A 14,059-nucleotide genomic window follows, 5' to 3' on the forward strand; every position below is an offset into this window, starting at 1 on the left:
CGTGAATGTTACCCCTTTTTTTATTTTTGCTTTTTTTTTTCAAAGGAATAAATTATTAAATATAATAAAATATTATTTTAACACGCTAACTAACACACTAACTGGGGTCACCACTCCCCACTTCTTCTGACTCAGCAAATCACGCTTGACATGCCAAGTGACCTGTGTCACCACTTCCAGTGCTCTTATGGATTCTGGAATCATGTTGTCAATGCAACCAATTTACACAATTGCAGTGCCTAATATATCCGAGTATCAATGTGAAAGGAGTTGAAGCATATATACGTTGCTGATGATGGTATCATGAGTAGATGATTTAGCTAGTTCATGATTATGACAATGACAGCTAGACGAACACTCATTTATCCTGCTGTTTTTATTTGATGAATATTAATATATTATTTGATGAATATTAATATATACTGCAACTACTGATGATTACTGAATTTTCACTTCGTGATCTGTTGTCGATTTGATACCTCTATAATACCGTAACAGATCCAATTATGAACAGAGGGGGTTTAATAAGGGGGAAAGATAAAGCAAAGGGAAAGGGGAAACGAAGAATTTATCTTCACATACCAGGGATTTTAACGGAAAAATTTAGCGGTCGCTAGTAAAAGGACTCTCTGCGTAACAAATGAAAACAACAATGGCCATTCACACGTCCGTGTACAAACAGTTGGTAACATCCGTGAATTTTAATGATTATAATTTTATAATCAAGATTAAAGTAAGAAAGTTGTTTATGGATTGGCTTTCTTAATTGATTAATTCATTATTATTGTGCATTAAATATTTATACTATACTATGCAAGTGTGTGATGCACAATTGTATCCATTATTGAGTAGAAACAAACTGATAACAGTTGATGTTGAAACTCTGTTGACTATTCTATCTTTCTATGTGCCCTCAGCTAGCAAATCATAAATATACCCGTTGACCGACAAATCTGAAGCTATTGAAGAGCTGCTCAGAGAATCTAGCCAAAGATGTTACCTCAACATACGGTGGATGCGGACACAAACTGCTCAATCATACAGCCTGATCAAACCTTTCAATGTTTCACACTTGCTGAGATTCAATTAGCAACCAACAACTTCGATGAGAAACTAGTTATTGGGCGAGGAGGTTTCGGTAACGTGTATAAATGTACCCACAGATTAGGTTTAGTAGACCAAGTTGCGTTAAAACGGTTGCAAACTACATCAAACCAAGGAGCCCGTGAATTTGAGGCGGAAATTGAGGTTCTTTCTAAGCTGCGACATGCTAATCTTGTGTCACTTATCGGTTATTGCAGTGAAGGAAACGAGATGGTTCTAGCCTATGAGTTTATGCCCAATGGAAACCTTCAAGATCACCTCCACAAAAATGGTACAAATATGTCCTGGTTACAACGATTAAAAATATGTATAGGTGCTGCTCGTGGGTTAGATTACCTTCACACAGGTACATCAACTCAACACGGTGTCATACATCGTGATGTGAAGACCTCCAATATTTTGTTGGATGCAAAATTTGATGCTAAAATTTCAGACTTTGGGTTGGCCAAAATTGGACCAATAAACCAAACAAAAACTTTTGTGAGCACCTTAGTCAAAGGGACATTTGGATATATGGATCCATCTTACTTTTTCAGTGGAAAACTAACAAGAAAATCCGATGTTTATGCCTTTGGGGTTGTACTATTTGAGGTCTTGTCCGGTAAGCAAGCGGTAGATGAAAGCATTGACGAAGAGCAATGGAGTTTAGCAATTTGGGCTCAAGACCAAATTAAAATGGGAAAACTCAATCAGATAATTGAACCTAGATTGAACGGACAAATCTCAAAAAAATCGTTGAAGGAGTTTGCAAACATAGCAGCCCAGTGCTTTCATAATCAACCAAAAAAACGCCCTACAATGGCAGAAGTTGTGGTTAAGCTTGATTCCATTCTATTGCAAGAAAGAAATACTACTGTTTCTGTTGGTGATGAAGTGAAGTTGTATAACCGGCTAAGATATTTATTCACTGGCAAGGCTGAGTTGATGACGGTTGCAAAAGGAGGAAGCAAATATGTAAGTAGCAGTGCTCCACATGATCAGAAATCGAATGATCAAAGTATAAGCATTGATACGGTAAGTGAGATAAATAATTTCAAATAAATACCACCTGCAAAGCTATGTTGCTACTTGCTAGTGAAGTTTGAACCTGACCTCTTGTGATGGTTATACATTTTCCATCTATTCTAGCAAACTGTATAGACTACTTCTAAGCATTTGTGTTTTGATTTGCAGCTGGGTCAAAAAGAAATTACATTAAATCATCCTAATGAAAGCACAGTATACCAAAGTTTAGATACACATCTATTCAGACGTAAGATTATTATCTGTACTCTTCTATACACATCAGATTTAACATTAAGAAATGGATTCAATTTAAAGAACTAATATGACTAAGCTTTTCGAATCGTTCTTGTGTACCTTTCACAATTAGGGTGGCTTTGATTTATAGAAACTTAATGTATGTGTCTATGCAGAAGAAGAAGGTAAAACATCACTTTCTTGGGTTGCACGACTGAAAATAGCACTAGGAGTAGCTCAAGGTCTCTCTTTGTTACATCAAAGGAAGCATTATGCATATTTGCAATTTAAGACGTCTCTTATATTGGTGGACTCGGTAAAACTAATTGACTTCTTAGATACTCCCATTTTTCAAATTGAAACATAACATCAATTTATGTTTCCTTTATTACAAGTTTCAGGAAAATAATGTTAGACTTTCTGACTCTGAAATAGAAAATCCATTTTTAAATACTGGCTCATACGATTTTAGTAAAGATACGTCAGTTTATGCCGCACCTGAGTGGTTCCGATACCAAGCAGACAAGTTTGATGGCCTCCCAAATTCATATTGGATAGAAGATGGTAAGTTCTTCTATAAAAGTTAGTTGTTCTGCTCCAATTAGTTATATTGTTGAAAATATACTATCAAAGGTTACTGATCTGCTTCTTATCATACACCTGCTCCAATTCATTACATCTTACTAGGCATATAGATATACGTATATGCATTTGTTTCATTATTCATGTACTTGCTTGCCATCGGCCTTTGGCAGGAATAACAAACATGGCAGGATTTGGTATAAAGAGCGAGATATATTCATTTGGAGTTGTACTGCTGGAAATACTAACAGGGTTGCAGGTGTATGATGAGAGCAGACCTGACGAAAAACAAAATTTGGTGAAATGGGCTACTCCTTTGTTATCAGACGGAGAAAATTTGGGAATGATCATGGATCCACAGCTTCTAGTTAACGATCATCCTCCAGAGGGAGCGTTCAAGTTTGCGAAACTCATTTCAAAATGTCTTCAACGGGATCAAGAACGCCGCCCTTCAATGAAAGAAGTTTTGCAGGTCTTGCAAGAGTGCTATCTTGAAGAAACCAACACAGCTGACTTCTAAATACCAAAAGATTATATTTCTTCTTTTTATATGAAAAGTTAAGTTATATATTTGGATGTATTATATTTTGTATGAAATGTCTAAAAGGACTATAAGGTTGAACTAAATATCAGACATCTATATTTTGCATCTCTGTTTTGGGATGGGGGGTCACGACTGGGTTAAGGTACTCTCACCGGGTTAAGGCTAACAGCTTCAAAACAACATTCAGGCAAAACAGCTCATGAACTTTTGATCTTAAAGGGTACAAAAAACATATATCAGTAGGCCAAAGAAGATGCCAATGATCTTGTAATCTTCTACTTGACAGTTTTGGTAATTTTTGCCCACTCAGAATGAATGGAAAAAAAAAATAAAAAATTTGTGCTCCTCATTTATGATATTCTCTCCGGGGCTGTCTAATGGCATTTTCAATTTATGAGTATCTGTTACTTCTATAAGCCAAGTACACCATGATATATTACATCGAAAGCTAAAAAAAAAAACATCATCTTTTTACATTTAGGATTTCTAGAAATTTTAATTAGTTTGTTGTTTATTGGAGTAACGACAATAGGACATTAACTATGTCGTGAGTATAAATTTGTCATTTTCCCATTCCCCTCACTTTCTATTTCCCTTTCACTTTTTGAAATTTCCATAATTCATGAACATAAATCATTATTGTAGAAGATGTTATTAGAATCTTAGAAATGTTTGTGACTCGATCTAATGGCGGAAATCACTAGAACAAGGCTTAACCGAATTACGGGTCGTGTTGGGGTCGAATTAGTCGAACCTAGAATTGAAACTAGATTAGAACGACACCTAAATGTGAATATTCGATGGGTTTTGGTGTTGGGAACGACTGGAACGAAAAGCAATCGTATTAGGTGATCGAGCCTAGATCTGTCTTCCTTATGGAATTAGATCAAGGTCGAGTGCAATGAGGGAGAGGATCGGGGTTGTTTGAGGCTTGAGGGACCTTATGATCATCTTTTGCTAACATCGAGCAATCAATCACCATGTCCCGGTCTTGAATTGATTACCTTGTTCAATTACTCGAGCTTATTATGATCTCGGGCATGGTAACGAGATGGTCATAATACTCGGGCAGAATAGTTCATGGAATCAACAACCATTAAATGAGGTCTCACACCCCCTATTTATAGGTTTCGTTCATAATGCGGACAAAGGATTTATGCGGGATTGTCCAGTCCGCAATGTTATTGCGAGACACAACCGCTATCATTTTATTCCGCCATCCTTTATTCTTGGCGCATTGCGCTCTTTGTATTGTGCATTCAAAATACTTCGCGCCGTTTTTCTTAGTCTTTTTAATATACATATGTGTATATACGCATATGATCATTAGGGTTATGGGATGAGTAACCTCACAATGGAGGTCAAAGCCCATATATATATATACTGCCATCAAACGCAGTCGGTCGACTGTGTTAGACAGTCTGTGGACTGTGTGGACTCAGTCGGACGAATGAGTGAACTCACTCGGTCGATTGTGTTTGCAGTTTAACTATTGATTAAAATATTAAAGCACACACACATAACAATTCAATAGTCACAATATAAAAAGTTATTACATGACCGAATGTATTTAAATAATAAAACGCAGAACTATAGATTATGCACCAACAAACTCCCCTAAGACCTAGTTCGAAGTAAATTTTTAGTCACAATCATCACTACTAATACGGATTAGTCACCCAGTCCCTTAGATAGCACAACTTGGAGACTCTTCGGTATTGCTCAGTCTGAACACGATTCTCTGGGCGAGACAGCATCCGAGTGTAGTACAGGGTAAACATGTCTGCTTCACAACAATTCCTAAGCTAGACTGATCTAACACCCTGATATTGTCATCTTCATCATCCCCACTCTTCTCCAACACAATGACCGCTTCCTCTGAGCGCTCATCGTAATACCACCAACGAAAACGAGGGTTGAAATTCTATGGCATTTTCTTCACTGGAACTTTTCGTATATATTTCACTGGTTCATATTTAACAATTTTCCTTATAATGCCTGTTTTCTTGTTCATCCTGTAAGTATTCGTTGGAAACTATGGTCGAAATCCCTCAAAAAATTTCGACTTAAGCGATTTCCTTATCTTACGAACCAAAAGATCAAATTCCAGCAAAATCCTGATACATCATCTTCAACCTGGCAATCTGCATAAACTCAAAGTATGGAAGTGATGTAAATTAAAAAGCATGTTTGATGTAATCCGCTCCATATTCCTTCTTTATTGCATAGATATCAAACTCTTTGATCTAAGCCCAGGCCAAGATCTTTCCTTTCGCATGGTAGAACTTCAAAATCTTGGTTCTACTACTGGTTTCATAAAATATTGTCTTATACGCATCGAAACCTTACATTCCTCTTCGAGGACCTCAACTTTCTCTTTATTTCACTTTACCGGTAAAAACCCTTCCACTAACACTTCAGTCCTTTCTTTCTCTTCACACTTTCTATTCAAAACCTCCTCATCCATTTTGAAATATTCAGCAAAATTCGAAAGATCATCATTAACAACTCCCTCATATCTAGGATAATCTTTCGTTGGTTCATCCTCTATAATAACTTCATCAAAACTGGGTCGCTTTTATCAACTGCCCCAATTTCACTCAAATCATCATCAAGATTATTGGTTCTTGAAGATGATGTTGTTGTCGTTGCGTCAGCAAATGCACTCGCTTCTTGCTATAGACGCACCATCAGATCAATTTCCTCCCTGGTGAAGTCGTAGGGGATCTTCCCCTCCTCTAAATCATTATAAACAAACAATGTGATTAAGGCGATCCTGCATAGCTAAATATTCAGAAACAGTTATTACTTGAAGAGGAGTATTGTACAGTGGGTTGTTCTCATCATAACCCTTAGCAACTTCCAACTCAAGTTGTTCATTCTCATGATCCGAATGACCAAAAGGATAAGGACCTTCTTCTTCTTCCTCAATAACAACCTTCTTCTCCCATTCATTCAGCCTCTCAGTCAGTTCTCTTGAATCAGTTTGAAGAGTCACAATTACAACTTAACTATTCACAGTCTTTTCCAGCCAATCAATCTTCTTTTGCTGACTCTTAATAGTAGCTCTCATTTGTGCCATCTCAGCATTCTGTTTTGCTTTGCCAGACTCAACAGCCGCTTGAAATTTCGTAACATCGGCAGATAACTGAAGAAAACATCTGCTTAACATACCAGCAGAATGAAATGCCCCGTTCATATCGATTATAAACGATTCACAATAGTTGATTACATAGCGAGGTTCTGACCTCTATATGATACATTTTACAAATATTGCATTCGTTTTTAAAAGACAAACTTTCATTACATCGAAAGTTGACAGGCATGCATAACATTTCATAATATATCAAACTACCAATGACTTAATAATAATCTTGTTGAACTCAACGACTCGAATGCAACGTCTTTTGAAATATGCCATGAATGACTCCAAGTAATATCTCTAAAATGAGCAAATGCACAGCGAAAGATTTCCTTAATACCTGAGAATAAACATGCTTTAAAGTGTCAACCAAAAGGTTGGTGAGTTCATTAGTTTATCATAAACAATCATTTCCAATAATATAATAGACCACAAGATACTCATATTTAGAAAACAATCTGTGCAGGTCTACTCCTGCTGTAAAATTATTCATATGAAGAACACCGGAACCTTTTAAAACAACTCACCAATGGTAGCTAACGCGTGCGTGCAATGCAAAATAATCAAACCGTGGTAGTTAATATAATTTTACAACGGGAGCTAATGCGTGCGTGCAATGCAAAATCAACTCTCCGAGGGTAGCTAAAACGGGAGCTAATGCGTGCGTGCAATGACAAAATCATCTCTCCGTTACTAACTACAAAGTCGAATACAATACAATACAATACAATACAATACATCGGGAGCTAATACGTGCGTGCAATGCAAAATCATCTCGCCGATGGTAGCTAAAACGGGAGCTAATGAGTGCGTGCAATGACAAAATCATCTCACCGTTACTAACAACTAAATCGAACCATTTCGGGAGCTAATGCGTGCGTGCAATGACAAAATCATCTCGCCGATGGTCGATAATACAATCTTTATAGAAATCGAACCTCTGAATTCAAATAATTCTATCATAGAATGTAGTTTTGAACATTTGTGTCTATTTCGTCAAACGTTTATAAAAGCAGTTCATGTATTCTCAGTTCAAAAATATATCTCAAAGCATTTAGTAAAACAGTTAAAAAAACGGCGCATGTATTCTCAGCCCAAAAATGTAAAGAGTAAAAAGGAGCAAATGAAACTCACAATACTGTATTTTGTAGCAATTATTCATATGACGGCACTGAACAAGTGCAGGGTTGGCCTCGGATTCACGAACCTATATCATTTATATATATATATATATTAACACACATAATTGTAATCGAACAAATTTATATATATATATATATATATAAATCTATTAGTTATATCGTTTTTATATTAATAACCTATAGGATTCATATATTCATTTTATATATTTAAAATAAATAAAAATATAAATTTTGTTATGTCATATGTATTAAATATATTTTTGTATATATATACATATCGTTTGTTTGTTAAAATTATAATAATACTAAAATAATATTAGTAATGATAAAAAAAAAAAAAAAAAAAAATAATAATAATAATAATAATAATAATAATAATAATAATAATAATAATAATAATAATAATATAGTTAAAAATGATACTTTTAATATATATGATAAAATGATAACTTTAATAAAAATGATATTTTTTTTAAATATTAATTTTAATAATAATGAATACTAATAATAATAACTATAAAAATAATGATTTTTCTAATAATAATAATACTAATATTTATATTAATAACTATAATGATAATAATAATAATACTTATATTGATAATAATAATAATAATATTAATAATAATAACAACAATATTAATAATAATAATAATACTAATAGTAATAAAGATAATAATAAAAATAATTATAATACTACCTTAAAAGCTTTTCCCAAAAACAATGTCTCAAACAGGGCTCGAACCTGAGACCTCTCGCTCACCCACTATCACCCTGACCATCTGCTCTACTATTGTTTTCTAATTTATTTCATACGCTAAATCCATTTAATCTAAATTTTCCTGCTGTCTTTTCTTCATTAACTTAAACAGATAGGATACCACAACCATCATCACTTTATCATCATTTAATTACCTCATTATCATCATAAACATCTCCTGATCATCAAAATCATCCTCTCTATCATAACCCATATCATTATCATCTCGTCTTCATCATATATCATCATTCGGGTTTAAAATTTTTTTTATCATTATCGAGAGAAATAAAAAAAATAATCTTCATCATCTTATATTCATACTATCATCATCTTTATCATACGGTATCATCACAATCATGATCATCTACATCATCACGATCATAATACTTGATCACAATCGTCCACTAATCATAATCATGATCATAATCACCCTAACAACTGAACTCGCATCATCATCATTTTCGTTTATAGAAAAGAAAATAAATACGGCAGAAGTACAAATGGGTTATGGTGATCGGAACAGTGGCCATCATCGTCAACGAGTCATTATCACTCGGTTATTAAGAACGAATAAAAGATCACGAAAAAAATGCGTTTATTCTCGGATTCATTAGCAGCAAACATCTTAATTTGGTTTGTTGTGTCTTGAACGATGCAGCAGCTTGAGTGACAGCAATACTTACAGCCCAAGTTTATTCTTGGCCCAACATAATAGCTCTTCGGCCCACTTGAGCAAAGAAAAGGTTTTGGCTCAAAAAGACATAATCTGCGGCCTAAATATGATCCAATAACAAATTTTAAGTAATAATCGCAGTAATCCGGACCTCCTGTGATGGGGACAGTAACGATAGAAAATAGAATGAACTAAAATAAAAAAAAAGACTGTCATCTTCTTCATTGTTACTTCGTGACTGTTTATAAAAAAAAATCAACAACAGCAATATTGTAGGTTGCAGGAAATCGATCATCATCATTCAAAACCTTGAAGAACAGGAGAAGGAATAAACCAAACAAAATAAAACAGCAGCGGTGGTTACAGAAACAATAACGGAGGGAATAAAGATGGTTGTCTTGGTGTTGGGTTTGAAACAAAAAAAACAAAAAGAATATATATATTTGATGCAGTACTGAAAACGAAAATAGAAAGGAAAGAAAAGAATGAAACTTGAAGTTGGTGAAGGTTCTCGGTTTCAAACAGAAAGAAAACACAGTACATATGCAGTAGTAATAGTGATGTGTTAGGAGATAATTGAGGGGATGTTCATGGTGGACGTGGTTCGGAGATGGGTGGTGATGGTTGAAGAAAGGTGGCGTTGAGTGGTAGTTTTTGAAATGTTCCGTTCTTATTGATTAAAAACGTTCCATATTAATTGATTTCGTTGCGAGGTTTTGACCTCTATATGAGACGTTTTTCAAAGACTGCATTCATTTTAAAACAAACCATAACCTTTATTTCATCAATAAAGGTTTTAAAAGCTTTACGTAGATTATCAAATAATGATAATCTAAAATATCCTGTTTACACATGACTATTACATAATGGTTTACAATACAAATATGTTACAACGAAATAAGTTTCTTGAATGCAGTTTTTACACAATATCAAACAAGCATGGACTCCAAATCTTGTCCTTATTTAAGTATGCGACAGCGGAAGCTCTTAATAATCACCTGAGAATAAACATGCTTAAAACGTCAACAAAAAATGTTGGTGAGTTATAGGTTTAACCTATATATATCAAATCGTAACAATAGACCACAAGATTTCATATTTCAATATACATCCCATACATAGAGATAAAAATCATTCATACGGTGAACACCTGGTAACCGACATTAACAAGATGCATATATAAGAATATCCCCATCATTCCGGGACACCCTTCAGATATGATATAAATTTCGAAGTACTAAAGCATCCGATACTTTGGATGGGGTTTGTTAGGCCCAATAGATCTATCTTTAGGATTCGCGTCAATTAAAGTGTCTGTTCCCTAATTCTTAGATTACCAGACTTAATAAAAAGGGGCATATTCGATTTCGATAATTCAACCATAGAATGTAGTTTCACGTACTTGTGTCTATTTTCTAAATCATTTATAAAACCTGCATGTATTCTCATCCCAAAAATATTAGATTTTAAAAGTGGGACTATAACTCACTTTCACAGATTTTTACTTCGTCGGGAAGTAAGACTTGGCCACTGGTCGATTCACGAACCTATAACAAATATGTACATATATATCAAAGTATGTTCAAAATATATTTACAACACTTTTAATACATTTTGATATTTTAAGTTTATTAAGTCAGCTGTCCTCGTTAGTAACCTACAACTAGTTGTCCAACGTTAGATGTACAGAAAAAAAATTGATATATATTATCTTGAATCAATCCACGACCCAGTGTATACACGTCTCAGGCTAGATCACAACTCAAAGTATATATATTTTTGGAATCAACCTCAACTCTGTATAGCTAACTCCCACATTACTGCATATAGAGTGTCTATGGTTGTTCCAAATAATATATACACATGGTTCGATATGATATGTCAAAACATTTGCATACGTGTCTATTGTATATCAAGATTACATAATATATTAGAATACATGTATAATACAATATAAGTTAGCTAGGATATGATTAATATAGATTTGTTACCAATTTTCACGTTGCTACAACAAGAAAAATTATCCAATCTTGTTTTACCCATAACTTCTTCATTTTAAATCCGTTTTGAGTGAATCAAATTGCTATGGTTTCATATTGAACTCTATTTTATGAATCTAAACAGAAAATTTATAGGTTTATAGTCAGAAATATAAGTTACAAGTCGTTTTTGTAAAGGTAGTCATTTCAGTCGAAAGAACGACGTCTAGATGACCATTTTAGAAAACATACTTCCACTTTGAGTTTAACCATGATTTTTGGATATAGTTTCATGTTCATAAGAAAAATCATTTTCCCAGAAGAACAACTTTTAAATCAAAGTTTATCATAGTTTTTAATTAACTAACCCAAAACAGCCCGCAGTGTTACTACGACGGCGTATGTCCGGTTTTACAGTGTTCTTCGTGTTTCCAGGTTTTAAATCATTAAGTTAGCATATCATATAGATATAGAACATGTGTTTAGTTGATTTTAAAAGTCAAGTTATAAGGATTAACTTTTGTTTGCGAATAAGTTTAGAATTAACTAAACTATGTTCTAGTGATTACAAGTTTAAACCTTCGAATAAGATAGCTTTATATGTATGAATTGAATGATGTTATGAACATCATTACTACCTCAAGTTTTCTGGATAAAGCTACTGGAAATGAGAAAAATGGATCTAGCTTCAAAGGATCCTTGGATGGCTTGAAAGTTCTTGAAGCAGAATCATGACACGAAAACAAGTTCAAGTAAGATTTCCACTCGAAATAAGATTGTTATAGTTACAAAAATTGAATCAAAGTTTGAATATGAGTATTACCTTGTATTAGAAAGATATCTTACTGTAAATAATAAAGATTTCTTGAGGTTGGATGATCACTCTACAAGATTGGAAGTAAGCTAGCAAACTTGGAAGTATTCTTGATTTTATGAAACTAGAACTTGTAGAATTTATGAAGAACACTTAGAACTTGAAGATAGAACTAGAGAGAGATCAATTAGATGAAGAAAATTGAAGAATGAAAGTGTTTGTAGGTGTTTTTGGTCGTTGGTGTATGGATTAGATATAAAGGATATGTAATTTTGTTTTCATGTAAATAAGTCATGAATGATTACTCATATTTTTGTAATTTTATGAGATATTTCATGCTAGTTGCCAAATGATGGTTCTCACATGTGTTAGGTAACTCACATGGGCTGCTAAGAGCTGATCATTGGAGTGTATATACTAATATTACATACATCTAAAAGCTGTGTATTGTACGAGTACGACTACGGGTGCATACGAGTAGAATTGTTGATGAAACTGAACGAGGATGTAATTGTAAGCATTTTTGTTAAGTAGAAGTATTTTGATAAGTGTCTTGAAGTCTTTCAAAAGTGTATGAATACATATTAAAACACTACATGTATATACACTTTAACTGAGTCGTTAAGTCATCGTTAGTCGTTACATGTAAGTGTTGTTTTGAAACCTTTAGGTTAACGATCTTGTTAAATGTTGTTAACCCAATGTTTATAATATCAAATGGGATTTTAAATTATTATATTATCATGATATTATGATGTACGAATATCTCTTAATATGATATATATACATTAAATGTCGTTACAACGATAATCGTTACATATATGTCTCGTTTCAAAATCATTAAGTTAGTAGTCTTGTTTTTACATATGTAGTTCATTGTTAATATACTTAATGATATGTTTACTTATCATAATATCATGTTAACTATATATATAACCATATATATGTCATCATATAGTTTTTACAAGTTTTAACTTTCGTGAATCACCGGTCAACTTGGGTGGTCAATTGTCTATATGAAACTTATTTCAATTAATCAAGTCTTAACAAGTTTGATTACTTAACATGTTGGAAACACTTAATCATGTAAATAACAATTTCATTTAATATATATATATATATATATATATATATATATATATATATATATATATATATATATATATATATATATATATATATAAACATGGAAAAGTTCGGGTCACTACAGTACCTACCCGTTAAATAAATTTCGTCCCGAAATTTTAAGAAGTTGGAGGTGTTGACGTATCTTCTGGAAATAAATGCGGTTATTTCTTCTTCATATGATCTTCACGCTCCCAGGTGAACTCGGGTCCTCTACGAGCATTCCATCGAACCTTAACAATCAGTATCTTGTTTTGTTTAAGTCACTTAACCTCACGATCCATTATTTCGACGGGTTCTTCAATGAATTGAAGTTTTTCATTGATTTGGATTTCGTCCAATGGAATAGTGAGATCTTCTTTAGCAAAACATTTCTTCAAATTCGAGAAGTGGAAAGTGTTATGTACATTCGTAAGTTGTTGAGGTAACTCAAGTCGGTAAGCTACTGGGCTGACACGATCAATAATCTTGAATGGTCCAATATACCTTGGATTTAATTTCCCTCGTTTACCAAATCGAACAACACCTTTCCAAGGTGTAACCTTAAGCATGACCATCTCTCCAATTTCAAATTCTATGTCTTTTCTTTTAATGTCGGCGTAGCTCTTTTGTCTACTTTGGGCAGTTTTCAACCGTTGTTGAATTTGGATGATCTTCTCGGTAGTTTCTTGTATTATCTTCGGACCCGTAATCTGTCTATCCCCCACTTCACTCCAACAAATCGGAGACCTGCACTTTCTACCATAAAGTGCTTCAAACGGCGCCATCTCAATGCTTGAATGATAGCTGTTGTTGTAGGAAAATTCTGCTAATGGTAGATGTCGATCCCAGTTGTTTCTGAAATCAATAACACATGCTCGTAGCATGTCTTCAAGCGTTTGTATCTTCCTTTTGCTCTGCCCATCAGTTTGTTCATGTCTAGACGAGTTCCTAATGCTTGCTGTAATGTCTGCCA

At 33.8% G+C, this 14,059-nt stretch overlaps 1 protein-coding gene across 2 annotated transcripts; it reads left to right on the top strand.

Moving 5' to 3' along the window:
- The first annotated feature begins 509 nt into the window (after nucleotides 1–509).
- On the top strand, nucleotides 510–3,554 carry LOC139902883 (putative receptor-like protein kinase At5g39000). Of its 2 annotated transcripts, XM_071885551.1 has the most exons (6): nucleotides 510–685; nucleotides 918–2,118; nucleotides 2,278–2,356; nucleotides 2,520–2,659; nucleotides 2,739–2,907; nucleotides 3,099–3,554. In XM_071885551.1, the coding sequence occupies exons 2-6, from the start codon at nucleotides 994–996 to the stop codon at nucleotides 3,443–3,445; spliced, it is 1,860 nt and encodes a 619-aa protein (XP_071741652.1). In that variant the 5' UTR covers nucleotides 510–685; nucleotides 918–993; the 3' UTR covers nucleotides 3,446–3,554. The 2 variants fall into 2 exon arrangements, with proteins under 2 accessions (XP_071741652.1, XP_071741653.1); XM_071885552.1 differs by lacking the exon at nucleotides 510–685 and having other exon boundaries at nucleotides 832–2,118; nucleotides 2,745–2,907.
- Nucleotides 3,555–14,059: the final 10,505 nt, after the last annotated feature.

Source organism: Rutidosis leptorrhynchoides, chromosome 3 (genome assembly GCF_046630445.1).
Source record: "Rutidosis leptorrhynchoides isolate AG116_Rl617_1_P2 chromosome 3, CSIRO_AGI_Rlap_v1, whole genome shotgun sequence".
Lineage (NCBI taxonomy): Eukaryota > Viridiplantae > Streptophyta > Magnoliopsida > Asterales > Asteraceae > Rutidosis > Rutidosis leptorrhynchoides.